Here is a 27,263-nt window from a genome sequence, read left to right as displayed (position 1 = left end):
TATAAATCCTAGCCTTTCTTCCCGCCATTCTGGAGGCGACTTGAATCTAGCGATTCAGTACGAGTCTGAAGAATTATTTTAGTTGTATGAGACTATGAGATATTTAAGATGAGAGTTGAATCTATAGGTTCATTCCAGAAAGTTACATTTTAACACTTCTAATAAAGCTAAGAAGCCGACATTTGGCATGATACACGTTTGATAACTTCGCTTTATAATACAGATTTCTGCAGGTTGTTAAGGTACATACATAAATATAATCACGCCTATTTCCCGGAGGGGTAGGCAGATACCACGAATTTCCACTTGCTACGATCCTGACATACCTCTTTCGCTTCCTTCACTTTCATAACATACCTCATACACGCTCGCCGGTTTAGAGTGCTCTTGACCTGGCCTTTCTTCTTAATAATAACAGCGCGAATAACGTCATTACAAAACAAACTAAGCTTTATCTTATCTTTATCACGCGATAAGCACGGGCAGCAGCCGCAAAGCCTGCGAAAAAACGAGTATCTCATAAAGGCGAGTTCCCACAGGTTTTCCCAGCGCAAATGGCGCGCGACCTATTGTGCGATCTGATCTATTCCCATTGCATGCTGAATCCAGTGCACATAACAACTAATGTAAAAAGACTTAAAAGACCTTAAGGCGAGCTCTGTAAATAATACAAACAGCTCTGCCATTTTCGATAAAAACATTGTGTACAAAATTTATCAAATCTGCTCACAACATTTCACGAGAATCTGTTGAGAAATCTGTACAGGATCAGGATAACATCTGGACAAACAACCGCATACTAATAAAGCGTTTTTGCCTAAGCTGAAAATAGTTAACCTTCGCTTCGAGCGATCAATAACTAAACAATATTTAAGGCGGTTCCCTGAGCCAGAAGGCGAAAAATCTCCTTATATGATCATGTTTTTCTAAGAGGCGTTGATATTCGTAGACGTGGAAAAAATATATGTAGTTCTTGACTATATTATCTTTAACATCATAGCTTCCGATACACGAATTATGACACTTCGCTCGATACAATTAATTCCCAAAGTAACCTCTAACTCGGACTTTTAAACCTACTTTCTTCGGTTATTTATTATGTAATATTATAAACAAAAAAAGAAGAAAAAACAATCTTAAATAGTAATTTCATAGCTTTCGAATTTCGATATTGTAAGGAAGCGTTTTTAAAATAAGTAAATAAAAATCGACAAAATTCGATCAAAATTGACACTTGGCGCGTATGATCTTTCCCGTTCATTCTTACGAAATGTGACAGTGACAGCGGCAAACCGATGGAACGGCCTTAAAGAGGCTCCTATATTTTATATTGATTTAATTTTATTTACGTTACGGTTCCGTCTTTGCGTCACAAACTTACATATTTGTACCTAATTTTAATTTGATTGGTTTAAAGTCCTCGTCAATAGAACTTGCAAATAATGTAAAGATATATAACAGATTTTGTAAGCGTTTGACACATAACCTAACATTTTTACGAAGGTTATTTTCCCTGAAATATGAATAATTAACATTTAGTTTAACTAAAACTGTATATAAAAAAATCTTTAAGTATATAGACTGTTGATAAGGTCATGGTTGTCCTTTTAAAGAGCGAGATTACGAAGTAATGAAGGTAAAATGGTTTGTTTACAATATTTGCAAGTTCTATTGACGACAACTTTAGTAGTTGCACATAGGCTGGGACAGACGGACAGACAGACAAATAATATACGCAGGAGTGATCCTATTAAGTGTTCTCTATTTTCTTTTTGAAGTACGGCACCCCTAAAAAATTGTAAAATATTATTAGTAGAAACTTTCTACTAATAATATTTTGCTTTCTACCTGAAAGCACTAAACTTTTGACTAGGTTTCTCGGTAAGATTGTAATAATACTGCGCGTGAGCACAATAGGTCGGGAGCTTTCCATTGGACAATGGAGGTGACGCGGTTCGTTATGGTGAAAACTGTTTTTATATTGCGCTTTTCTTGTACTTTTACGTTATAGCGAGAGAGTATTGTAGATAGTATCTGCTGGTGAACTCAAAATTTTATTAATATTGTGTACCTACAAGTTGTGTTTAGTAAAGTACAATCAGCTGCAGAGAAACCTGGGTGCGTCCGCGTAGCCAACATGCCAATCGCTTACACGCGGTAGCGAAAAATATGGAAGAGCGATGGAGAGACACAAAGCGTTTCGTTATCGTAGCGCAAGCGATTGTCACCTTGGCTAGGCACCCTGACCCCCTGGATAGAAATGTGTATACAATGTTAAAGCGGGTCCAGATCCGGCGAATGCGTCGTAATAGATTCCAGGCCAGGCGCAAATTTCGTTACTCATTGCATCCCGGAAGATAACTAGTAAAGTGAAAAGAGAGATGAAGCCTCGTGAATATCAGCTGCCGCTCCGTTGGTAAGTTAAGAAACAGCAACCACACACGTAAAAAAAATTGACAAATGATAGTGCATACGCTACTGTGACAAAAAAGCTTACCTCCTGGTTGCACTGCGAGCAGAAATCATGCCGGCAGGTCGGGCAGTGCGCGGGGCTGGCGGCCCGCAGCGACACTACGGTATCACAACCGACGCGGGGACAGAACGCGCGGTTCGCGTCCATCGCCACTTCTGTTAACAAAAAAAAAATAGTATATGTGTTTATTTCTCCTGATTTGTTTTTTTTTTCAAGGTTACTATATTTTAGTTATTAATCTTGTTATGTTTGAATATGTGAGAAAGGATACAACAATTTTGGCTTATTAGTCTTATCACTCGTTGTCGTCATGGTTACGTTTTCAGGATAACTCTTGTAAACCATCACATTAGTGCATATTGTGGTAATTGTAAGTCCTTCATATTAGTATTTCTTTTAACAAACTGGCTGGAATGGGCTGATTTTGACAGAATTGAACAACAAAAAACAACAACAAAGAATAGATCCACGAGTTTCAGAAAATTTGTAAAAAGATACTAGCTTCTGATTACTTTTATATGTGCTCAATATCTGTCGTCAGAATACCTAATGCAAGGCTAAAACATGCCAACACCTCGCACCACATTTAAAGTATTAAAGTCATTAAATAAATTATACGACCGACGGTTTTACAAGAGTGTTTCAATTACGCCGTCGGTTAAGGTAATCGTGCACGCTTTTCTTATTATAGTCCCTCTTCATTATATAGACAATTAGAAACAATTAGCTTAGTCACTGAGATGTTATTTTTAACTTAGCTAATGCTTAGTAAAGACGATGGCGCATTCTAGAATATATTGGTGTAACACTCGCGTTTTGTACACATTATTAACCCTTAAATGCATATTGTTGCCAAATGTATACAAAGCAATAATAATGCATAATTAAGTATAATACGCTTAATTCATTCATTCATTATATTACATTCATTAATTTAATCATGCATTTAAGGGTTAATAATGTCATTAATGGTCTAACGCGTTTAAATTTCATTTTTTTTCATACATTTCTACCTTTTTTCCGACTCTTCAGCCTGGCAAAAATAATGGAAAAAAAGCTGGAAAAAAGGTAAAATAATTAAATTTAATCGCGTTAGACCCGTTAATAACATCAATTAAATATATTGGTCCATTGGAAGTTTGAAGCCACTAATATAAAGCTGCCATTCTACTAAAGCGGAGATGAGCGGATATTCCCGCACTTTTTCGATTTTCGTTTCTCGCGGTATGTCTTCAGACCCTGCTAAATGTGCGATGACCATATCCGTAATTCCTTAGTAATCTTAGTATCCGTCCAGGCCTTTTATGGAAGAACACAGTTTCGGTTGAAACTGGTTTTACCACAAAAATTCGGATTGCTTGAAGTACGAGGACAAAAGTCGTTGAACGCAGTTGCGTTGACCTTAAAGATCACCCACCACTTGAGCCATAATTTTGCGACGCAAAAGCCAGGGATGTTTTCCGAGTTTTTGTTACCTGCCGTGATTGTTTCACCGAATGGTCTCATCTGAAAATCAGCGCTGGAAGTCGCCAGGATCATGCTGAGATGAGACCATTTCATGGCACTTTCTAAGTCTTATGTTTTTCCGTTTGTATATTTTTTCTTGCGTTTGTTATTATAAATTATATCTCAATACGATATCGATATTTACATTCATCAAACGCAATATGTCTGTAATAAGGAACTGATCTTACCTCATACTCAAAATAATCTCACAAAAATAAAGTCACTTTATTGTTAAAAGAATAAAAGCTTGTGTATTTACTGCACCTATCAACCACGTGTCTTTATTTATATCTCAAACTTTCTAGGTCAATCCACAAGGCAGTGAACTCCGATAAACATAAAAAAATCGATATAGATAAATCATAGTGACGTTAAAGGCTGGCATAATGAATCACCGTAATGGCTTAATCATTTTGTAATGATAATAGGAAGTGACGAGTAAAGGGCCGCTTTACTTGCTTCCTTTTCATGTAAATCACGATGTCACGCAGGATTTATAAATATTTAAGGCATCTATACACAGAGTAAGCGAAAGGCCAGTGTAATTATAATGGTGTATTCACAGCGATAAACGATATAAGCATGACCGCGATAGGCCTACAGGAAAATGTTTAAAGAAAACTTGCCTGCGAATAAATAGAAGGAGGAGTTGTTAGCCCAATGGGCATATATTCAATTTCATGCGATCCCTTAAGAGCTGCAGTAAAAGCCGTATAGAATTTATTGCGTAGATGCATGCAATATGAAACGTAGCTTTACGATTGCATTGGCGTAAAATAGAATTAAACTATTTTATTAGCTGGTTTAACAACCGCACTGACATTATTATATTTAATCGTAACGTAGACCATTTTTTACGAACTTATTTGTGCCATTCTCAACCAAAAGGGTACTTATTGTCGGTTGTCAATAAGGCGCTATTTCCATATTTCCATATAGCTTCAATTTGAAATCAACCTTATCGACTAGCGACAATGTGGTACCTTTCGGTTGAAAACGTCACATTTACACATTTACGGGATAGCTTGTTACTTCATGCCTTTAAAAACAGTCATTTTTATTGCTGCCACCCGAAAGAGATGATATTATTCACTGTTACCATATCGAATCTTAGTGTGTTGCTCCTCTCTACGTTGATTATGATAATATTGTTTTTACTTATTAATGGGTAACACTCAAAAACACGTACAATATATATATATAAGATCAATAAATGAATTTAAAAAAAACGGACAAACGGATTTAGACCCACAGCGACGACCCAGAAACGATATCTCTGGAGAAGGAGGAGTAGGAGAGCCGACCCCAATTAGAAATGGGACAAGGCCGGAAAAAGAAGAATAAGAAGAAATCAGACAAACATACACTATACGTAATCTCATTATTCAACATTTGGCTATTATTTGATATTTGTCCAATAACAATACCTAATACACTACACTGCGCTCCAGAACAGGCATAGCTGACGTAGGGGAGAAGACCGCTAGGCTGAAGTGGGACTGGGCAGGTCACGTCTGCCGCATGCATCCGGATAGGTGGGCTAGTATAGCCACCAAGTGGATGCCGCAAAAGAAGCGCGGACGTGGCAGGCCCAGGCGGAGATGGCGGGACGACTTAGACACCTTCACTAATAACTGGCCGGAAACAGCTCAACAACGGGAGTCATGGAAATCTAAGGGAGAGGCCTTTGCCCAGCAGTGGGATACAACAGGTTATTAAAAAAAAAAAAAAAAACAATACCTAATGGATAAAACAAGAGAGATGGGCGGGAGGTGTCACCTTGTTAGACAGGGTCAGAAATGAGTTCATCCGTGGCAGTTTTAAAGTCAGACCCATTGAAGAGAAACTCGCTGAAACCCGTCTAAGTTGGTATGGACACGTAATGAGGAGACCCGAGGATCATATGACCAGAAAGGTCGTCAGTATTAACACCGGTCCGAGGAATCCCGGTAGACCCCTTCAAACTCGGATGTCTGTCATCAACAATGACCTAAAGAAAGCCCAAATCAACGACACGACGACCCAGAACCGAAGAGTGTGGCGAAGATTGACGAGGAGTTCCGACCCCAAATGAAATGGGACGTGGCTAGGCAAAGAGAGAATGGATAAAACAAGACAATAATAGACGTTTTTCCAATACTACAAGGACAGCATCTACATATTGAAGTATTCTATTGAAATACATTTGGCACCAAATCAATCGTTCAAATACATTGTATACAGTGATTAATGAATGGCACATATTAATGGTTATAAATAATAATGGTTTGAAAAGCAAACAATACCGTTAACATTATTTACTTATAGGAATAAATAATAAGCAAACCTAATCAAAGTCCGTTTCGCAGGAACCTTCGTTGCCAATGACATTACGTGTACATCTGTATCATTAACGGATTTAGCCATAGGCATTTTTCTCAAATTGCGGTTAGATTGTGGAGATTATAATCTTGAGTAAGTACTTTACAGATGTGCAAAAATTTTATAAAAAAAAACACAGGATACAAAGGAAACATTCATTTTGGAAATAGAAAATTACCTTGCTTATCTCAATTGGAAAAATGGAGGGGAATAGTGAAAAACGCGAAGAAAATTAGATGGACTGCCCAAATCGCAAATGTATGATGATGCCGAAGATAAAATGTATTCAAAAACTTTGACAGTTAGAGCTTTCGAAAACTTACCATTCATCTCGATTCCTAACGACAATTCACTTAGCCACTTTTTGTATTTTTCGTAATTTAGAAAGTAAACCAGCATTAATACACTCATTTTATCACCTAAACAACACCTGAGACCAGCGAAGATTTTACACATATCAAGGGGTCACGACCCTCAATAACATATTACACGATACTGATTTAAACTAACACGATTTTCACTCATAATTTAAAACTAAGAATAAGTCGGGCGTAAGATCGTGTGGAACCACCTTAGTGGAGTCAACACACGACCGTGACATCGAGATGTGCGCATGCAATGCAGGTACGTGAGGTACGCATGCTATTATAATTTCCTCTTGAACGAGTAATCTTTTACAAGCATATGCAACAAATCATTTAGATATTGACAGAGAATGCACTAGGTAAGTACTTAAATTCTTGTAGGAGGAAATTTGAAACGTTAATTTTTCAAAAATTATAGAGCTCTATTAGGAGAAGAGATTTGAAATTCAACACCAAAGAGATAAAAATGGGGGTTAAAATGGAGATTCAAATACTTCTAAGCGGCCGAAGTTGCGGGTGCCATTATTTTTATACAAATCCGAAAATCGGTTCTTGAAAACGGTGGAACTAATTCTATTAAATTCACAATAACAGTCTCCTTAATCTATGTCTAATTGTCTAGTAAGTATTGTCATAGATAATCCAAGGTCTGACATTTCATTAAATTGTCTAATTTTGACCTTTATGTTCGCTCTTGTGAGTAAGAAATTCTTATACTCCTCGACAATGATTTATTCTCTAGCTACGTAATAAAATTTGACTTCACCGCTCATATTCAAGAGAATGATATTGAAAAGTAGATCGACAAGGATAAATGTAGAAGATTAACGTGGAGATCTATCCGTTCCACAATTTTTCAGTTAGACGAAACTTAGATAGGCGATTGATCGGAGAAATTGGCTTAATATCAGTTATGAAGTGAACTAAAATAGGATTGGAATTAAGATATTAAAGGAAAGAATTGTTCTAGAAAAAATCCGGAGGAAATTTTTATCTAGTGACTTTTTTACATTGGTTGTTTTACCAAATTTACTGTAGCTTATACTAATCATACAGTCACAGTACAGTCGGAAGGACCATAGATCAGCTCTATAGTAGCATTACTAGCTTTTGCCCGCGACTTCGTCTGTGTGGACTTAGTAACAGCAGCTAAAGTAAGTATAGCGCCTGAAAAAAATCTCATAGCAATCATTCAATTTGAGCATATTATGCACACAAATTACCAGGCACTTCATTAATTATCTCAATTCCACCCCGTTTTTTACTTTCTTAAGGCATGATTTTCGGGATAAAAACTATCCTATGTCCTTCTCAGGGACTCAACCTATCTCTATGCCAGATTTCATCTAAATCGATTCAGCGGTTTAAGCGTGAAGAGGGAACACACAGACAGAAAGACAGACAGACTTTCGCATTTATAATATTAGTATTTATATGGATTATTTATCACCTGTTGCTTGGCTTACCTGAGGGCCTAGCCAATCACAGGGAATCAGGAGGATGACAATCGTACATCGATAAACGCCAAACAAAAAGTAAAAATGTAGACGAATGACAGATGTTACGAAAAGTCACTATTTCCGCAACTGTCACTGTCGCACTAGTGCGGAAGAGTGATAGAGAGAAATGACTACGATACGCTACGAACGTTAACGATTGGCACATTGGCTACGCACCCAGGCCTTAAGTACAAATGTAAATTGGTTAAAGTACATCAGTAATTTGCAAATTGGGGCGTAACCGCAACCAGCAACTGAGGTAAACAAAATAAATTTATCCGCGGTTAAGTCAACATTTATTTATAGTCATGATTTACCATCATTATCCGCTTCACCAATTTCCACTTAAGAGCAATGAAAATGGGTTTGACAAACTTTGACAAAGAGTAGGTACCTATAGACTATAATAACCAGAATACAATCATGAAGCCAATAACAGGTCTCCCCAACAAATACAAATGAAAATAATACGGATTTGCGTGTGTGCGTTTGTGTGTGTGTGTGTGTGTGTGTGTGTGTGTGTGTGTGTGTGTGTGTGTGTGTGTGTGTGTGTGTTCACTTCTCCATTTGATTTTTCTTCATATTGAACGCAAATTTAGAAAGATCCGTAGAGTGACATTTTGTTACAGCTCTTCAGTGTAGTTGAGACGGGATGCGGTCTCGTTATAAAGTCTATTATTACGTATTTAGCAGCGAAAGTGTAAATTTTCCTGCCGTAGCCGTACATTATCGCAAAAGTAGCTCCATAAATTACCATAAGATATGGCTTATAAACATTGCATAACCAATGAAATTGGCAGAGCCCGATAAGAGGGTCCCGTCACAGTGTAGGGACAATGACAATAGCCTATCGTTGTCTTCATTATTCGATAATTTTGTAACCTATATAACATTTAAAACTCTCGCGTTTTGAACAAATATTAAATCACATTTACAATATGGGCTAACGCGACTTTATTTACCTTTTCCTTCTTTTTAATCTCTGTTTTGACATTTTGCTGAGACGTCAGTTAGCCGCGACCACGACCAGTGAAACCTGGGTCGAAACGTCGGTAAATAAAGGTAACGAAATAAACTCGCGTTATAAATGTGATTTAATATTTGTAGCCTATGTACGAACATTTAAGAATTCTCGATCGAAATTCTAATGTCTTCCGCAACGACTGCTCGTCTCTACCCCTTCACTCGACTTAAAGATTATCTCGGTTGCACCTTCAAGTCACTCGCTCTGTATGTCAAATGTAGCTCTTTATGTTTCAATCTATTACAAATAGTGATGGGTCGTTACCAGTAACTTACTCAAAAGTGGGAATATTCCCGGTAATGCTACCAGTAACATTACCCAGATCGGTAACATTGAGTAACTTTGAAAAAGTTATTAGAATTGTATATGCTTTTTTCGTGTTAAATACTTAAGAAAATAATAATGTTATTATTTACAGTCATAAAACAGTCAAGGAATCTCTGAGAGAGTAAATTCCCAATGTTACCGGTAACATTCCCAATATTACCTGGTATTTTTCCAAAGTTACTGGGAACATTACTATCTGGAAATAATGATTAAAAGTGAAGACTGGAAATAAAGTAAAAGAAAATATGTGTATAAATCAGTTTAATTATTAGAATAAACCAATCAACATCTAAATATATAAAAGAAGAAACTGACTGACTGACTGACTGACTGCCTGGCTGACATATCAACACACAACCCAAACCGCTGGTTCTAGAGATTCCAAATTTGGCACGTAGGTTTCTTATAAGGTCTAGGGGTACACTAAGAAATGATTTTTTCAAAATTCACCCCCCAAGGGGGTTAAATGGGGGTTCAAAGTTTGTATGGGGAAACAAGATTAGTTAGACTATTATATTCGAAACTTCACAGGAGTATTCCTAACGATAAATGAATAAACACGTGTTACAGGTTTTTTTGCAAATTCCCCCCTAATAGGGGGAAATGTGGTGACAAAGTCTGAAAATCAACATGGGTATTGTTTCTATAGTTTATCGGGTTGCTAATTAGGAAAACAAGAACGATTTTAAAATCCAACGTGACGGACGTGAAAAACCATCTCCCCTGTTGGGGTGCAATGGAGTTGAAATGTCTAAATATCAATATGGGTGTCGTTTTTATGGTTTTTTGGGACGTTAATTACGAAAATCGCATCGATTTTGAAATTGAATAATGTGCTCATGAAAATTCTTGAAAGTACTCGTATTTGTGCCAAATTGCAATTCAAACGGTCCAGTAGTTTCGGAGCAAATCGGTTGTAACAGACGGACCAACAGACAGCCACACGTGATCCTATAAGGGTTCTAATTTTGCTTTTGAGGTATGGAGACCCGCGTTATCCTAATAGATTTTTAAATTTGATTTGGTGCCATCTCGATCGTCGTCAATCGGTACCTAGGCGAGTGCGGGCGGCGCGGCGGGACGGACGGGGCGGAAGGAGTAAGTCATCGGGAAACTTCCTGCATCCGTAATGAGTACATTCAAGGTGCTACAAGAAGGTGGTTGTCTGTTTGCTTCTTGTTTAGGTTTCCATTCTAAGTAAAATGCAAAACATCGTAAGTACATATATATGTATTCTACCTACGAACCATATACCATATAAACCATCTTTTGTAAGTAGTTATAAAACCATATTTTCTCCTTCCCCTGCCTCCCACGCACCCTGTACATTAGACAAAACGACATAGATTCTTAAATCACGCGGGCGAAGCCGCGGGCAAAAGCTAGTTTTGTATAACGTTCCAAGTGCCAAACGTCATTTTTGAGTTGTTGGAATTTCAATTTTATATTAATTAATCAAATTTGAAATTAGAGTAGTAGTAGTAGTAGTAGTAAAGGGATAATAAATAATGATCACAGTTATATATAAAATACTAGCTTTTGCCCGCGGCTTCGTCTGCGTGGAACTAGTAATTTGGGTAGCTTATTTTTAAACAATCAGCTAGATTTATTGTTTCCCCCTACAAACTTCCAACTCTTTTTACTACCAAAATTTTACCCGCTGAACATTCAGCTTGTGGTAGCCCCCTGGTGGGAGATCAGCAGCGTCTCCAGCAGAAACTTGGTCACCAAAGTCTTGCAGGCACCAAGTGACCCATGGGAAGTCACCTCCAGGTGTTCTACGTCTTGGAAAATTCAACCTGATTACAGCAAACAATATCTAATGCACGTTAAGCGCGTGGTAGCTCTGGTCAGACGCCTGCTTCATCTGGCAGACCTCCAGGTGTTCCAGGTCTTGGAGAACTTAACCTGCCTACAGCATACTCTACCAACTTCAGATTAAAGGAGTTTTACCCTCATCGGGTACATCCAGCAGCACTCCAGGTGTTCCAGGTCTTGAGCTATCTCCATCATACACTACCAACGACACGTTGAGCGAGTGTTACCCCTGACCTTTTGTACCCAGCAGCACTCCAGGTGTTCCAGATCTTAAGCTTTTCCCATAATACACTACCAGCGGTACGTTGAGCGAGTGTTACCCCTGATCCGTTGCACTCAGCAGCACTCCAGGTGTTCCAGGTCTTGAGCTTTGCTCATCATATACAACCAGCGTCACGTTGAGCGAGTGTTACCCCTGACCCTTTGCTCCCAGTAGCACTCCACATTGTCTTGAGCTTTATCCATCGTATACTACCAGCAGCACGTTGAGCGATTGTTACCCCTGACCCGTTGCACCCAGGAGCACTCCAGGTGTTCCAGGTCTTGAGCTGCCTCCATCATACATTACCAGCGGCACTTTGAGTGAGTGTTAGAAAAGTGGAGAACAGGATGCTTTCGGGAATAAAAACTACTCTACACCCTCCCAAACAATTAAGACTATCTCCATATCAAATTTCATCTAAATCGGTTTTATTGGGTTCCATACAAATTTCCACTCCCCTTTTCACCCCCTTTAGGGTTGATTTCTAGGGTAAAACCTATCCTATGTCCCTCTCCCAAAATAGGCGCCATAGTAAGACGTCGAGTTGCGGAAACCAAGCCCGCGAATATCTATCCTATGTCCTTCCCCAGGACCCAAATTATCTCCATACCAAACTTCATCTAAATCGGTTCAGCGGTTATTGATTCCCCATACAAGTGTCAACTCCCCTTTCCATCCCCTTAAGGGGTGAGTTCTGGGATAAAAAAGTATCCTATGTCCTTCCCCGGTGCTCACTATCTGTATACCAAATTTATAAAATTGATCCCATAGCTCTTATGCCAGCGAATTAAGAACTATGGGACATATTTTTGAGTAAGTTGTACTAAAAAAATAAGTTTTGAACCTTATTTTATCTCATATAAGTCATCACTATCATCAGTTTCGTATGTTACCGGCTTTTGGGAATGTTACTGGTAACATTGGGAACTTACTAGTAACATTCCCAAATGGAAACTTACTGGTAGCGGGAATGTTACCGCTGCCCATCACTAATTACAAATCATGGAACCTGCAACTCAGCGAGACATCGTTACGAATACCAGCTGCGGAACACCTGCCTCCAGGGGGAAAGGAAAAGGGGGCAGTATGGAAAACCCCTAAACAGACTTAGAACGGGAGTTGGTCGGTCAAAAGATAATCTTCTGAGATGGGGAATTGGGCGACAAGGTGATACATTCTGCGAGTGTGGAGTAACCCAAACAACAATACACATGAGACAGTGTTCTCTGTGCTCAACGATGTGCACTGAGGAAGATCTCCTGAGGGCCACACCCCGAGGGCTAGAAGTGGCAAAACATTGGCAGACAAAAATTTAGTTTAAGAAGTTTGATCCCATTACACGAGCAAGAAGAAGAAGAATCTATTACAAGGATCACTGCTGATGATGATTGACCAGCAAAGACATCCACCATCATGAGTGATCCTTTTAAACATTTTATACGAGTTTCATACCACTTGAGGAGTTTAGGGTCCGCTCGACAACTTAGTCCCAAGAGTACTATTAGTCTCACAGGAGTTTTCTGTTCAAGGTGGACTACTTTAATGTCAATCTACTCTGGCCCCGTTCGCGAGCGCGGGGAAAACATTGAGACTGAATATTTTACTCGGTTTATTTCCCTATCACACTGAATATTATGCTAGTACAGGTCGATTTATTAGAGCTGGCACAAGATTTATACCCATTTTAGGTGTGAATCGATTTGTAACAAAATGTAACATTAATTATCTGCCATATCCATACTAATATTATAAATGCGAAAGTCTGTCTGTCTGTCTGTATGTGTGTTCCCTCTTCACGCTTAAACCGCTGAACCAATTTAGTTGAAATTTGGTATACAGAAAGTTTGAGTCCCGGGGAAGGACATAGGAAACTTTTTATCCCAGAACTCACCCCTCAAGGGGGTGAAAAGGGGGTGGAAATGTGTATGGGGAATCAATAACCGCTGAACCGATTTAGATGAAACTTGGTATGGGGATAGTTTGAGCTGTGGGAAAGGATATAGAATAACTTTTATCCCCGAAATCATCCCTTAAGGGTGTAAAAATTGGGGTGGGAATGTATAGTATGGACTAGGGCTCCCGGTATCCGTGTTACACGCCGAAACGAATACCCGTGTTCTTAAGCCCGGCGGTACTAAGAACCCGGTTTACACGGAACCGCCGGGATTCGAAAACGTTTCGAAGGAACGTTCCCAAGAAACGTATCTCAGACACGTATCTCCGTTTACACGGGTACTTAAGACCGTTCCGAACGGGTCTGAATACTCCGAACCAGTTTGAGCCAATGTACAATGGTAACAAGGTCCACTATTATTATGTTGCCTTCAGATGAATTCGTTTGTCGTACGATTTTTAAAGTGAAGCTTTTATTCTATCGCCCCAATTTATTAAGTTAAGATTAAATTAAAACCGCGATTATAATACCGTAAATCGAATTAATTTCCCATTTTTTTAGTTAAATGCCTACAATCCGAAAAAAGTTTCACTTGCATCGTGGTTTCATAAAACCTCACAATTACTTTTTTTTAAATTGTTTTTAACCGTATTGATAAAACATAGGTACTGTGCCATCTTCCTAATCTTCCTATGTTTAATAGTAGGTATACATAATTTTTATTTTAAACTATTTATATCATTTAATAAAACCGATTGCTTCTAAGCTAATTACAAAAATTTGATACCGATCATAGTTTTTTTTTATAATTACATAATGGTATAGTATTTTCGTTAATAATAGGTGTGCAGACAGAATACAATATTAATTAAAAATAACAGTTTAATTATTTCGTGGTTATTTTTATCTCGGATCTATTACTGCTTTGCGAAAACAACAAACCTGCCAACGGCGCAAAAAAGTTATTAGTAGGTACACAAAAGCGGGATTATCGAGTAATTTTACCCAAGAACCATAAAAACCCATACTACCTTGGATAACTTGCGATAATATTGCTAATTACATTAAGATAGATCTTTAAATTGGTAATCATTCATAATTCACTTTGGTCACTTTCGCACTAGCGTTCAGGTAATAAACTTAAATGCGCACGTTGCCGACCGGTGGTCCATCCATCCATTGTTTTCCAATATCCTTTTGTTTGTCATCGTCGAAAACATGTAGGTTCCCAAACTATTATCACAAGTGTCACCGCCAATTACAAGCTTTATGTCGTTGTAATAAGGTCAAAACATCTGCACAAGAAAATGTTTTCAATTGTTTTGTAGCTGCACCGCACTAAAAAGCGTTTTACTGTGGTAAGAGGTACCTAAAGTAAAAACAATTAGAATTTATTGAGAAGGTGCAATTTTATCAAGTTGATTTAAAGTGTTTATTAATATATTCAATATATTAAAAACGGGTCACCCACGTGTTTTAAGTCGAAAACGCTCGACATGTTTCACTCCGTACCGAGGAGCGTCATCAGGAGCTTAAAAACTATAACGACCCGCCCCGGCTTCGCATGGAGAGTCAAGCATAATAAAATACATTCTGTAACAAGTATTCACTTCGGAAGCCTAATAATACTAAGAGTTCAATGTCCATTTGTCTGTCACCACTCACTAGGCTGTATCTCTTGAACCGTGATAGCTAGACAGTTGAAATTTTTACAGATGTATTTGTATGGAACCTTCGGTGGGCGAGTCCGACTCGCACTTGTCCGGTTTTTTTAGAAGTTAATAATGGGTTAATTATTCTTAAAATATAGACAGACAGCCATCGCGCACTTTTTTGTAGACCAATGAAAGAGAGACAAGTCCATCATACATTGATATCAAATATTAGATTGGGCAGCGTTTTCGATTAAGCCAGCGTGATTTTTTCTAACTTCATTAGCAAACATCGTCATATTTCTACCAATTTAAACAAAACCTTAACAAAATATACACATAAACATTCCCAAAGAAAAACTTCATTCATATAGGTGAGGTCTGGTTATCGCGAACATACAGACAGACATACGGACCCGGCGGGGGACTTTGTTTTATAAGGTGTACCTACATTATATGACAAGAAATACAATTTCATATCATGTTCTTAAATTAAACTAAAAATAAAGAAGCAAGTTAAAATTGTATTTTTTTATAAATACTTACTTAATGCCAATTTCGAACATTAGTTTGACTTCCTGCCTACATACTGAACTCGATGGTTCTAATATTTTTTTTAAATAGGTACTAGCAGGTTTTTTTATTATATTGCTAAGCCGCAACGTAAAAAAAAGTAGCTATTTAAAGTGCTATATAAAATACTATACTTTGATAAGAAGCGTGAATACTCTTAATACCTATTGCAAGCAAAAACTACCTGCTCAAGAAAGGAGTTTCTAAACCGTTTATTGAATTCCGACTCTATGACCCACGGAATAAGGTTAAATATGACAGAAACTCATCCTGAATCTTTTGTCTATTCATTTGTAGCTGGCGTTCGTTCCTTCGCTACTATCGTCAAGGACGTGTCCGGAGCCACGGATAAATAAGATACGTATCTTCGAATACCCGTTTATCCGTGTACACGGATCTTAACTACACGTTTCTTAATTAAACGTGTGGAACGGGCCAGAAAACCGTTTACGTATTATTCGGAAACGGGTATTCGAAACGTGTAAACGAAACACGGATTCGACCGCGAGCCCTAGTATGGACCAATTTGGGGGTGAAAAAGGATGAATTAAAAAGCAGATTTGTTTAAGAATTAAGGTACCCAAATTACTAATTACACGCAGACGAAGTTGCGGGCAAAAGCTAGTAATTGTATACATTTAAACTAGCGTGTCTACACATTAACGCGGGACTCGCGGGAGCCTGAAAGCTAAAGCTAAACCACATACGCGATACGCGTCTCGCGTGTATTGGCCTTAAAGTGTACTCGTTTTCATAGTAAATCTGTATAACATATTCTAGTTAATTATATTAAGTTGAAACCTAATACTTCCTCGAGTAACCTGAATAAGTTAAATATAACGAAAACCGAGTTAAAAATAAATTTCAAATGAAACAGTTATGTTCACGCTAAACACTCCACATCCAGTAGATATCCAGTATAAATGGAAATTGTAAATACTAAAATAAACCATAAACACAAACGCGGGGGAAATACATTTTGTATTTCGGAGAACAAATATACAAATTTCCTAGTAAATTCTTTAGTCATTTGCATTAGTATTCAACACTTTCTGCCATGGAAGCGAAAGCGGTTACCGCGGAACACAAATTTACGCGGGGCCCGACCGCAAACCGAAATAGTATTTGTTACTAGTACCCGTACTATACCCGTACCATGAGTCACTGACAGTGTCAAAACTGATGACATATACGCTAACGTCTACGTAATTTACTTTCATCTCGCTCGCACTAATATGCGAGTGCCTAAGAGTGAGATGTATAGAAAGTAAGTTACGTTCTTGATAGCGTTTATGTCAGTGCCAAACTGGTGGCAGCCAGTTGCCACATAGGAAGAGAAAAGGGATACAATATACAATATATATGACACTGGGTTCGGACAGAAACTACGAAAGCAACTACTTACTTAACTTTAGTGGCTTTCTGAGCTGTCAACCTCGCGAATCCCATGGCTCCGCCATTTTTAACATTTCTCAGGACTAAATCGGTAAAATTTGATTTGCATTAGTTGTAGAGTAAAACAGCCTAACATGCGAAAGCATTTTTCTAAATATAGGTGCAAAAAATTAATTAAAAAAAGCGTACACTGATGAAATGATTACTTTTATTTTTTGTTTGGATAAATGACACTGTTGACAACTGGCAGATCATCCATATCCATAGGTAACAGTTTCATAACAAGAAATTACTATCTCAATAGGCCTTCATCTCAGCCATATCCCTTATAATTTGTTTCCGAAAATAACAACACTAAAAAATAACAAAGAGAGTAACACCAAAAGAATATCCATTATATTATGAAAACGTAACGAATATCTTCAGATATTGCTTGCCCATTGAATAACTTTATTTCAGACACATTATCCATATCATTGGTTAGTAACAAAACAAAACAAAACAATAAAGATAATGTTAGTATTACTTTATTGTTTTGGGATGCTAGGGATGTCGCACGTTTAAGCATAATGACGTGAAAGCCATCCGTCCTGGACTCCGTGAACATACCTGAAGCACTGCAGTAGCGCGGCAGCCCCATCAGCATCCTAAATGCATTGTTGTATTGTATCATCCTCAGTGTATTCAGGGTACTAATAGAATATCTCACCCACAGGCTGCACGTGTAGAAACTGACAGTAGGCTTAAAAAGAGTGACCTTTACCTGTTTCGTACATTGTGCAAACCTGCGGGAGAGTATTAATCCATTAATCCAGTACAATTTCCCATTTCCAAGAGACGATAATACAAGGAGAAAGCTCATAAAATCACAAGGTATCGAAGTATATGCAAATGGGGGGATCGCGTGACGTTGAGAGCTAAATTTAAAGGCACCCTTGCTTGTATGTTCCTATTAGTTTTAAGTAAACCAGAGTAACGGTAGGTCTGTCCGTGGTCCAACTTGATTTCCATCGGTTTTCCTAATATGACTCCATAGAAATAGCACGCCCTCAAAGAAAAAATTTGAAAAATTAGATCTGGTTTGCCTGGTATTCTGATTGATTAATGTGCCTACCTATATATTTGTATTGTATGTTGCTTTATAATTTTCTACTTCTTTCCAATTTTTAGTGTATTTTCCCCATTCCTTTTTGTGTAATATATTATACGTTTATCCTATTAATTTTGTATGTATTTATATCCTTTAGTTTGTCTTTCTGGTACCTTGTTGTACATTTTGCTACATTTGTCACCCTCTTTTCACTTTCTCCTCTCATCTACTCAAAGGTTAACTGGAAGAGATCCCTCAAAGGTATAAGTTCGCCTTTGTACCATGTAATTTTTAATATGTATTTTTGCACAATAAACAGTTTACTACTACTACTACTACTACTATTCCTGGTAAGGTCAATGTGGAGAAGACCATATACATTTTTTGGCCGAGAAGACCGCCATAAGGCAAGAAATATCGTATTTGTATACGTTGCGTACTTCGCTCAGATGCAGTCAAAAAGGAACAGCTCCGCTCCTTCTGCTCTACCGACCTTCTGTAAGTGAAGTATGTGTACAAACGCAAAATTTGAGGTTTTGTATTTTCCAATTCCTTCTTATTGCTTTCCTTCCTATTCGATTCCTATATATTATTAAGATTATAAAAAAACACCTCAACAACCATCATACGTATTATGCCAAAACGGTGAGAGTATTTAAATTTCAATTTTATTCAACATTTACAAATCATATGCATTGCAAAAGATGTTTTATACTGGATACTTCGACTGTTGGATTCGCTCTGAGGTTAGTAAACTATTGGAACAGCATTAATTCGTAATGGTACCAAGGTACCAATAACGAAATATGACTGTCTAGAATAAATCAAGGCCTCAACCTAATGCCTAAGGTTGAAGAATAACAAACAAAATTTTGACGAGGTAGGTAAAGGTCACTCTAAAACGAAGGTTTTGTCAGAAATTATTGCAGGTGACGTGTGTTTGAGTGTATTTATGACTTAAGTATTAAAATAAATAAATGGATTAATCCAAGGAATATAAATTTACTATTAGTTAACCCTTAAACGCCGTAAAAATGTCACTCACACATCCAAATCATGGACTTAAGCGAGCCAATATAAACCTAACTGAAAGCATGAAGTTACATTGATTACACGCCACGACTTTAGGTATACTTAGTGTCACTTAATAAATTCAATACAAAAGTTACCTGATATATGTTATCGGAAGTGGTTCTCGATAGGTAGTATATTGTATTGGCAAACACATTCACGCATGGTGTACGCATGGAGAAATAGAGCGCGTCATGCAAATAGCATGGGGATTATGCCGTACAGGTGACATGCGGAAGATAGGGGTGTCGACGGTGCAATGCGTGTTCGCATTGAAATTTGGATAAAGATTAATTGACATATATTTGACCTTTACCAAACCAGTTAACATCAGTTATGTATAAATTGAGCAGTTCTTTCGATTGCTCATGGACCGGGCAAAGAGCACGCCACTTTGCCCGGTCCAGAGCGATATCACGCCAGCTTTCGGCGTCGTCGAGCCCACGGAGATCCGCCTCCACTCCATCCGCCCAAAAATATCTAGGACGGCGTCCAGTTGGTCGACCTAAGTGGGCCCTTTTGGTTGCCCGATCTTCACCCATCCTTTCGAGGTGGCCAAGCCAGCGGAGACAATACGGAGGCAATGTCTTATTTATTATATTTGGCTAGGCTATTAGATGTTCTATTTCGGCATTCTTTCGGATCCTCCAGCTGCCAACACTCAAAGAGGAGAACATCCTTTTAGTCAAAGAACGTAAGGTGTTAAGAAAGATTCTGGGACCCGTCGAAAGAGGCGTGAAAAAAAGAGGATCAAAAATTAAATTTTAGTCAGAAACTTATTTACGTCGTTTTAGAAAATATGTTTTTGTTCAATTAAAATGACTAATAAACCCATCTAATCCCAGCTGACAGCCCTATGTCAAACGCGCGAATCAGAGCGTAAGTCTATTACCTAGTTTTTAGCATTAGCGCGAGCATTCACGTGTGTCCGGAACACAGCAACCGTATCTGTGTTGATAGTCGATCTAATGCGTTTAGAAAACGTTGCGAATCCGTTGCGAGATGAGAGAACAAAGCATTATTTTTATCAACATTTTTGTGAGTCACATCACAGCTCATGTGTCCCTCAAGCACCTGCCATGCCTAACTGCCATTTCTTCATGTTTACAATCCCTCGTTACACACCGATCAATACGACGGATTGATAGTGTATGCTTATGTCGTTAACGATTTACTTAATCGAAGACGACATCAGAAATCGCAACAAAAACGATCAACGATTTCGATTTGATTTTTGTCTCATTCTTGACGCAGGGCGCCGCACGCGCAACATCCCTCGAACGCGCATCGATCATAACGACAACGACCAATTGCTCCGTGTATTGACTGGCATTTTCGAAGCGACCGATCATCACGATTTTCGTCAGATTTATCGAACCGATTAACGTACCATGTATGGATTGAGCCCGTAAGGACAGGTCTAATAATAAGCTTTATGTCAAAAATCAAATGTTAGATACAAGATACAAGTTATCATTGCTCACTGTATTTTTCTTTCAACAGGTAACTAATATTCGAGACAGTTGTAACACTTTCTAACAAACTCAAACAAAATTAGGTTGTGTCATAAACATATATATTACTTTGTTTAGATCAATGGGTCGCGTTGTTTTATCACAGAGTTCTTATGGCTTCCCCTGGTGTCCATCTTCAAGATCAGCTCGATGGTACCATAATATTGCATTGTTACCCAACTTACATACGTATGTGTGTAAGTTTAAGCTCAATCAAATAATGGAAGTGGGTCTAATTTAGCTTGCAAGATTTGACCCAAGCAACTCCATCCGCTGGTTAATGGAAGAACACACTAAGTACACATATCGGACTCTTTCTTTTTTCAGGCTATGTGACAATGTGACCTGCTCATGTTAATAGCACTAGACTAGACTCACCATGGTTAAGCTTGTTTGTGCTTGTGTTTGCTACAGGGTTAGACTAGACTTACCATGGTTAAGCCTGAACTTGAGATGCTTCTCCATGACGCTGGCGTCCACCAGTAGCGAGATCTCTTCAAGTGCCAGTGCTGCGCCCGCCCGGCACCGAGCGTCTGGACATGACACTTCGTAAGCTCCGTTGCACACTTCGAACTCCACGTACGCTTTCATGCACTGTAACAAGAGAGAATATACGTTTAGCCCATTTAATTGCTACATGCCGCCTTGCATTAAATACCTAAGGGTGCGCTAGTTTTTCTTTTATTTGTTAACAAGCGACAACATGTTCTTGTAAAATTCAAGTTTCGGACCTGGAAGAAACCCCATCGGGTCATTGGATGAAATTTTCGGATCTTTTTTTGATCTTACATAAGGTAATAAAGGTAAGGCGTGAAGATAAAATTAATAACTTAAAACTAAACATTAAAGCCTAAGTAACCAAACTAAAACTACCTATGTAACTAAATATAAAATTCCTCCCCCAAATCCCCTGCTTCCGGCATATACCGCAGAATGCTGGCGGCGTTACCTTCACCACCAAATTCAACCTCTGAGCAAAGGAGCCCGCTCTGTGGTCCCCCGAGACACCTATTAGGCGTTCCGACACCTTTTTAACAAATTTTTTGGTATCGGACGACCAAGGACCCATAGTTTCTACAGCAATCGCCGCAAACTCATATTCATTAAAGGTAAGGCATGTAAGTATTGTTTTATTTATACAATTTTCAACTTATAATTATTTCTTACGATGTCTTAAACACACTGATACAATGAAATTGCTAAAATAACCAAAGCTGAAATGCCATTTAATAAAGAAATATCCTCGATGGTTTACCGATATCGACTCTGCACAATGGCGTCATATTTCACGCCGATTCCAAAGACGGCATTGTCCCGGACGGACACAAATTCAATAGGTTCTATTCTATGCTTGAATGCAGATGCCGATCATTTTCCAATCCAGTGGCGACTCGTTCAATGCCCGGGAATACCTACTATTAACTGTTTTTAGCCTCTTAGATAGACCGTGTATACACAGCTGCAGATATCTGTATATAGGTACATATAGGGTACGCCATACGTCAGGAAGTCCCCTGATATGTCAGAATTGTTGGGCCTTTGTGTTGATTGCGGGGGAACTTGGCAAGTGTCAGGGGTTACTTAGAACCCTCATATGACCACTAGAAGCTAGCTAAAAGTTTGGGCAGAAGAAAGGGAAGGTTATGCTGTAGCTACAGTACATGATGGCGATTTAATGAGCTAATGGCCCACTAAAGGATTTAGGTGGTTTTAGACTGGAAAGGGCGTCGAAGAAATGACAAGATTTTTACGGGGATTTCCGGACTTGTGTATGGATATTCCATTTTTACATATAACATAAAACTTATTGGTATATACGAGCCGGGATTTGAACCCGCGACCTCTGGATTGAAAGTCGCACGCTCTTACCGCTAGGCCACCAGCGCTTCTAAGAAAAATAATATCGAATTGTATTCAAATCTTGACATTTGTAATAACAATGGAACAATGGAATAAAAACTATTGAATAATTAATTTTATAATTAGTTATTTTTGGACATTATCAATTTATTAATAGATATGGCAGGTAAAAGACGTGATGCGTCCTTTGAACAGAATTGATTTTTACGCGCTTAAATTTAATCAGCTACGGTCAAACCCCCTTACCAAGCACCGCCTTGGGAAAGCGGGCGCAATTTCCTACAAGTTGATTGCAGTCTTGTTCAGACAATAATGGCATGGAGCTTATTAGTGCGAAGGGAAATAACAGTGGAAGTGTGCCGTTTTACCCCTACCTCCCCGTGAGTGGATCTTCTATCTGAGCTAATTCGAAAGTAAAACTTGTGGTATCTATTACTAAATGGTTACGCAGTTCCATAAATTCCTCAAATCTTGAATGGACATTTCTTTAAAAAAAAAGACCATTTTCATTTTTGTTTTTTTTTGTGGAGGCAATTTTCTATAAAATGATTGCAGTCTTGTTCGAGACAATAATGGCATGGTGCTTATTATTAAGGGAAATAACAGTGGAAGTATTGGAAGTGCGCCGTTTTACCACTACCTCCCCGCGATTTTTTTTTTAACTAATTAGAAGTTTACCTAAACTTATGACAAGATTTACTCGGAAGCCTTAAAAAAATCATTCTTTTTGTCCAAAGCAGGTAATTTTGAGGCAATTTTCTACAATTTTCATCATGCCTATTCTTACGAAGGGAAATAACAGTGGAAGTACGAGAATTTTTTTATTATGTATAGGTATAAAAAAAGTCTTTCATGAATTATTCGTCTTAATTTTTCTTTTATTAATTTCCTTTTCTTTTTGTTATGTAACAAACGTGATTTCTGGAACGTATGTCTAAGATTTAAATATATTTTTTTGAAAAGATACGTCTTCAAGTTTCTTGCGCCTGTCGATATCTTCTCGGGGCTGTGATGTCGGGTTAGATCCCGTGGTAGTTTTTGACATTCATAAGTGCATTGTAATATGCCTAAATTGAATAATAGACTCACTTTCACTCATAAATAGGTACAAATCATTTATTTTTTAGGCAGGAATACGAGTATAACGCAATTTCTTGCTAGTCGTAAATTTTAACTCTTTCTCCTCGGTACGGAGTGAAACATGTCGAGCGTTTTTCGACTTAAAATACGTGAGTGACCCGTTATTAATATATTTAGTATGTATTTCTCTTTACTTTTGAAGTCCAAGTTCACAATCAGAATCAGAACGTTTATTGGTAAAAGCAATATTATTCTACATGTCAGAAATTGGGTAAGTACATAATAATATTTACAAAATATATTACAACAATTATAAAAAATTTACAAGCAGGTAGGTACATCATTAATTGTGTAGGTTGTGTAACGTGGCGGTCGTGGTGGTTTGTTCGCTAACATAACAAACATTTTTATTTCATTTTCTACTTCTCTGCACTTAGGAAGAACTTGCAACGGAGGTATATTTATATAGTGTTAAGGACATATGGGAGGCTCTCGAAAGGTTATACTGGACACGATTTGTATGTAACCTTAACGATAATGGCATCTAATGCAGTGATAGTCAAACAATGATTGTATTGATTGACTTACAATTGTGTGGTCTATGTAGCTATGTTATAAGGCGAGTTAGTTAGTCATTAGTTATGAGTCAAAATAGTAAATAACGACAGTTGCAGGCGTCCATAGGCTAACCTGCTTACCATCAGGCGGGCCGTATGCTTGATTGCCACCTACGTGGTATAAAAAAAAAGTTGTTATGCCTAATACATATTTTATTTACAATACAATTTTTATTGCTATAGCCAATCCTCTCAAGCCATCTCACTCTTCTTAGAACAGTAATTGTGGTATTTTCTATAAAAAGGGACCTTATTGTCGATGGCGCTTACGCCTTTATTAACGATGCTCCGATATAAATACAATGCCGCGCGACGCTGTGCGGCGTAAGCGCCATCGACAATAAGGTCCCATTTCATAGAAAATGCCCCAATTTTCTACCTATAGTCATCGAGGTCTAACGAGCATACACCTAATGAAATTGCGTTGTTATCACAAAGTCTCTATACAGGTATACACCATCGTTTGTGGTAAATAATAAATGTGTGGAGACCAGTGACCAACTTCCTAAAAAATAGTTTATCTATTTAATACTGATTCTAAAATGTACAACACATGCTATTTACATCTTTACAAATAAAGATATGGACTAGATTTTCATTAAAATGAAGCAAGATGCTCGGTATTAAAAAAATAAAAAAGTTATCTCGAAAACCACTTCTACTAAATCATGTCAGTCATGAGTCCATTTTCTGGTCCAGCCTAAGAGCGTTTTCACATTTTCCGATCTGATATCGGATGTAGGATCCTACATCCGCGTAGTCAGGCCACGGCGCGCGCCCGGGCGCCGTCTTGAGCGGTCACGGCCACTACAACACGAATTATGCCTACACATACGCACACAAACAAATATTATCGGACTTTTAGCCTGACGGTAGCGTCTCCACATTTTGGCTAAGAAACTAAGAACACACTAAGAAACTAAAAACATCCCACCACACACCATCGGATGTCGTGAGTGTTGTGTGTAGGCAAAGTGACAACCCTAGCGTACAAGTTATAATCAAGATCAAGTGCGGGCTGTGCGGGTAGTTCGCAAAACCCGCGCGGCAAGTAGATGTTGATACAATTCCTCGCCAGTCTGCCTGTGACCACGCACGTAGCGTCACGTTCGACGGCCGGGCGCAACTGAGGCGCGCGCAGGCGGCGCGCTTGTATTTATTCAACGGTTGGAGCGAGATAGAAGACAGGGCGTGCTACTCTCAACAGCAACATAGTGAGATGCTCCGCGGAAGGGTAATCCTGAATTGCTGTATTTTCCACTACCCACTTCATGTATCCGGCGATCGAGAGCGGGATAGAAGACATGCCATCGCTATCGTTAGTTGCGCGATTTACGTAAAAGGGTAGATTAAATTCTACAGTTCTAGGATACCTACCTTTCTGATTTTAATAAAGTATGGAAATACTATATAAGGCGACAATTTATTATAATAAATATTCATTATAAGACTGACCGCTGTTTGCCTCACTCCTCCTGCCTGGACCCCTACATCTGGTGACCCGTCGACGCCTAAGTAGAAAATGTCTGACACCGAGAATGGAGCTCAAGGCAAGCGAAAAATACAAAAAGATCAGCCGCAAGAACCAAATAGAGCACCAGATGCGCTACAGCCTCAGCTGCCGTCATCAAGCTACGATCTCGCCGGAATCTCCATCCAGTCCAAATTACTACCGTTTTGGCGCGAGCATCCACGTTTATGGTTTGCGCAGTTTGAAGCTCTCGTCGAACCCTTGAAGACAAGTGATGACCAGAAATTTCGATATGCACTCGGCGTCATGCAAGCAGCTGATATTCAACAAGTTAGCGACATCGTTCTTAAGCCTCCATCTACGGGCAAGTACAACGCGCTGAAAACTCGTCTCCTCTCTGTTTACGAAGAATCTGCGTCCAGGCAATTCCAGAAGCTTATCAGCGGCCTCGAGCTGGGGGAACAGAAGCCGACACAACTTTTAAGGTGAATGCGAGAATTAGGCAAGAATATGGTACCAGACGATGGTTTGAAGGTCATGTGGATGAACCAACTCCCAGTACAAGTACGCACAGTTCTTTCTGTCAACACCGAGTCATCACTAGATATTCTTGCCGCCATGGCCGACAAGATGTTAGAGCACACCGAATCAGTCACCGTTGCTGCAGTCACACGAGCCACAGACCTTCAAGCCCCGCAAAGCAGCGAAAACACATTTTTCGAAAAGTTATCACAGAAGCTCGATAATCTAACACTCGAAATAGCAGCCCTTCGATCCGGCGGTCGGCAACGCTACCGCCGTCCCTTTCGCTCTCGCAGCCGTTCCCGTTCGAGATCTATGTCGGTGCACGGAACTTCACGCAAGCCGGGTGATCCTGGATGGCTCTGCCGATACCACTTCAGATTTGGAGACAAAGCACGAAGATGTGAATCGCCGTGTAGCAAGAAAACTAGCCCATCGGAAAACTAATGCCTACACCGACTCTGGCGGGCGTCGGTGTATCTCCAGTCAGCAACCGCCTATGTGTCTTCGATCGCAACTCTCGAGAACGTTACCTCGTCGACACTGGCGCCGAAATATCTGTACTATCGTCGCATCACAAGAAGAACCAGATATCAAGCACCTACAAGCTTTACGCCGCAAACGACACGCCGATAAACACCTATGGAGAGAAAACGATCACTCTTAACTTGGGGCTACGGCGCGACTACCGTTGGACATCTATCGTGGCTGCCATCAAGACTTCAATCCTCGGAGCCGATTTCCTTCGGCACTACAAGCTGCTACCTGACCTAGATCAAAAGAAGCTCATCGATAAAACCACTACACTCCAAGTCAACGCATTAGAAGTTTCAAGCAACCAAGAAACCGTCTATTTGATTAGCAGCAATCAAGCCTACTACGAGATTCT

At 38.9% G+C, this 27,263-nt stretch overlaps 1 protein-coding gene across 2 annotated transcripts in view; it reads right to left on the bottom strand.

Moving 5' to 3' along the window:
* The window catches only part of LOC134745610 (E3 ubiquitin-protein ligase RNF144A), a 207,557-nt gene that overhangs the window by 29,294 nt on the left and 151,000 nt on the right, over window positions 1-27,263 (bottom strand). For both annotated transcript variants that reach the window (XM_063679700.1, XM_063679701.1), the window contains 2 exons: window positions 21,256-21,418; window positions 2,498-2,628 (listed from right to left, as the gene is read on the bottom strand). In XM_063679700.1, coding sequence (XP_063535770.1) covers window positions 2,498-2,628; window positions 21,256-21,418 — 294 coding nt within the window. The remainder of the gene's footprint in view (window positions 1-2,497; window positions 2,629-21,255; window positions 21,419-27,263) is intronic.

This window comes from Cydia strobilella, chromosome 11 (genome assembly GCF_947568885.1).
Source record: "Cydia strobilella chromosome 11, ilCydStro3.1, whole genome shotgun sequence".
Lineage (NCBI taxonomy): Eukaryota > Metazoa > Arthropoda > Insecta > Lepidoptera > Tortricidae > Cydia > Cydia strobilella.
This window is presented reverse-complemented; position numbering and strand designations above follow the sequence as displayed.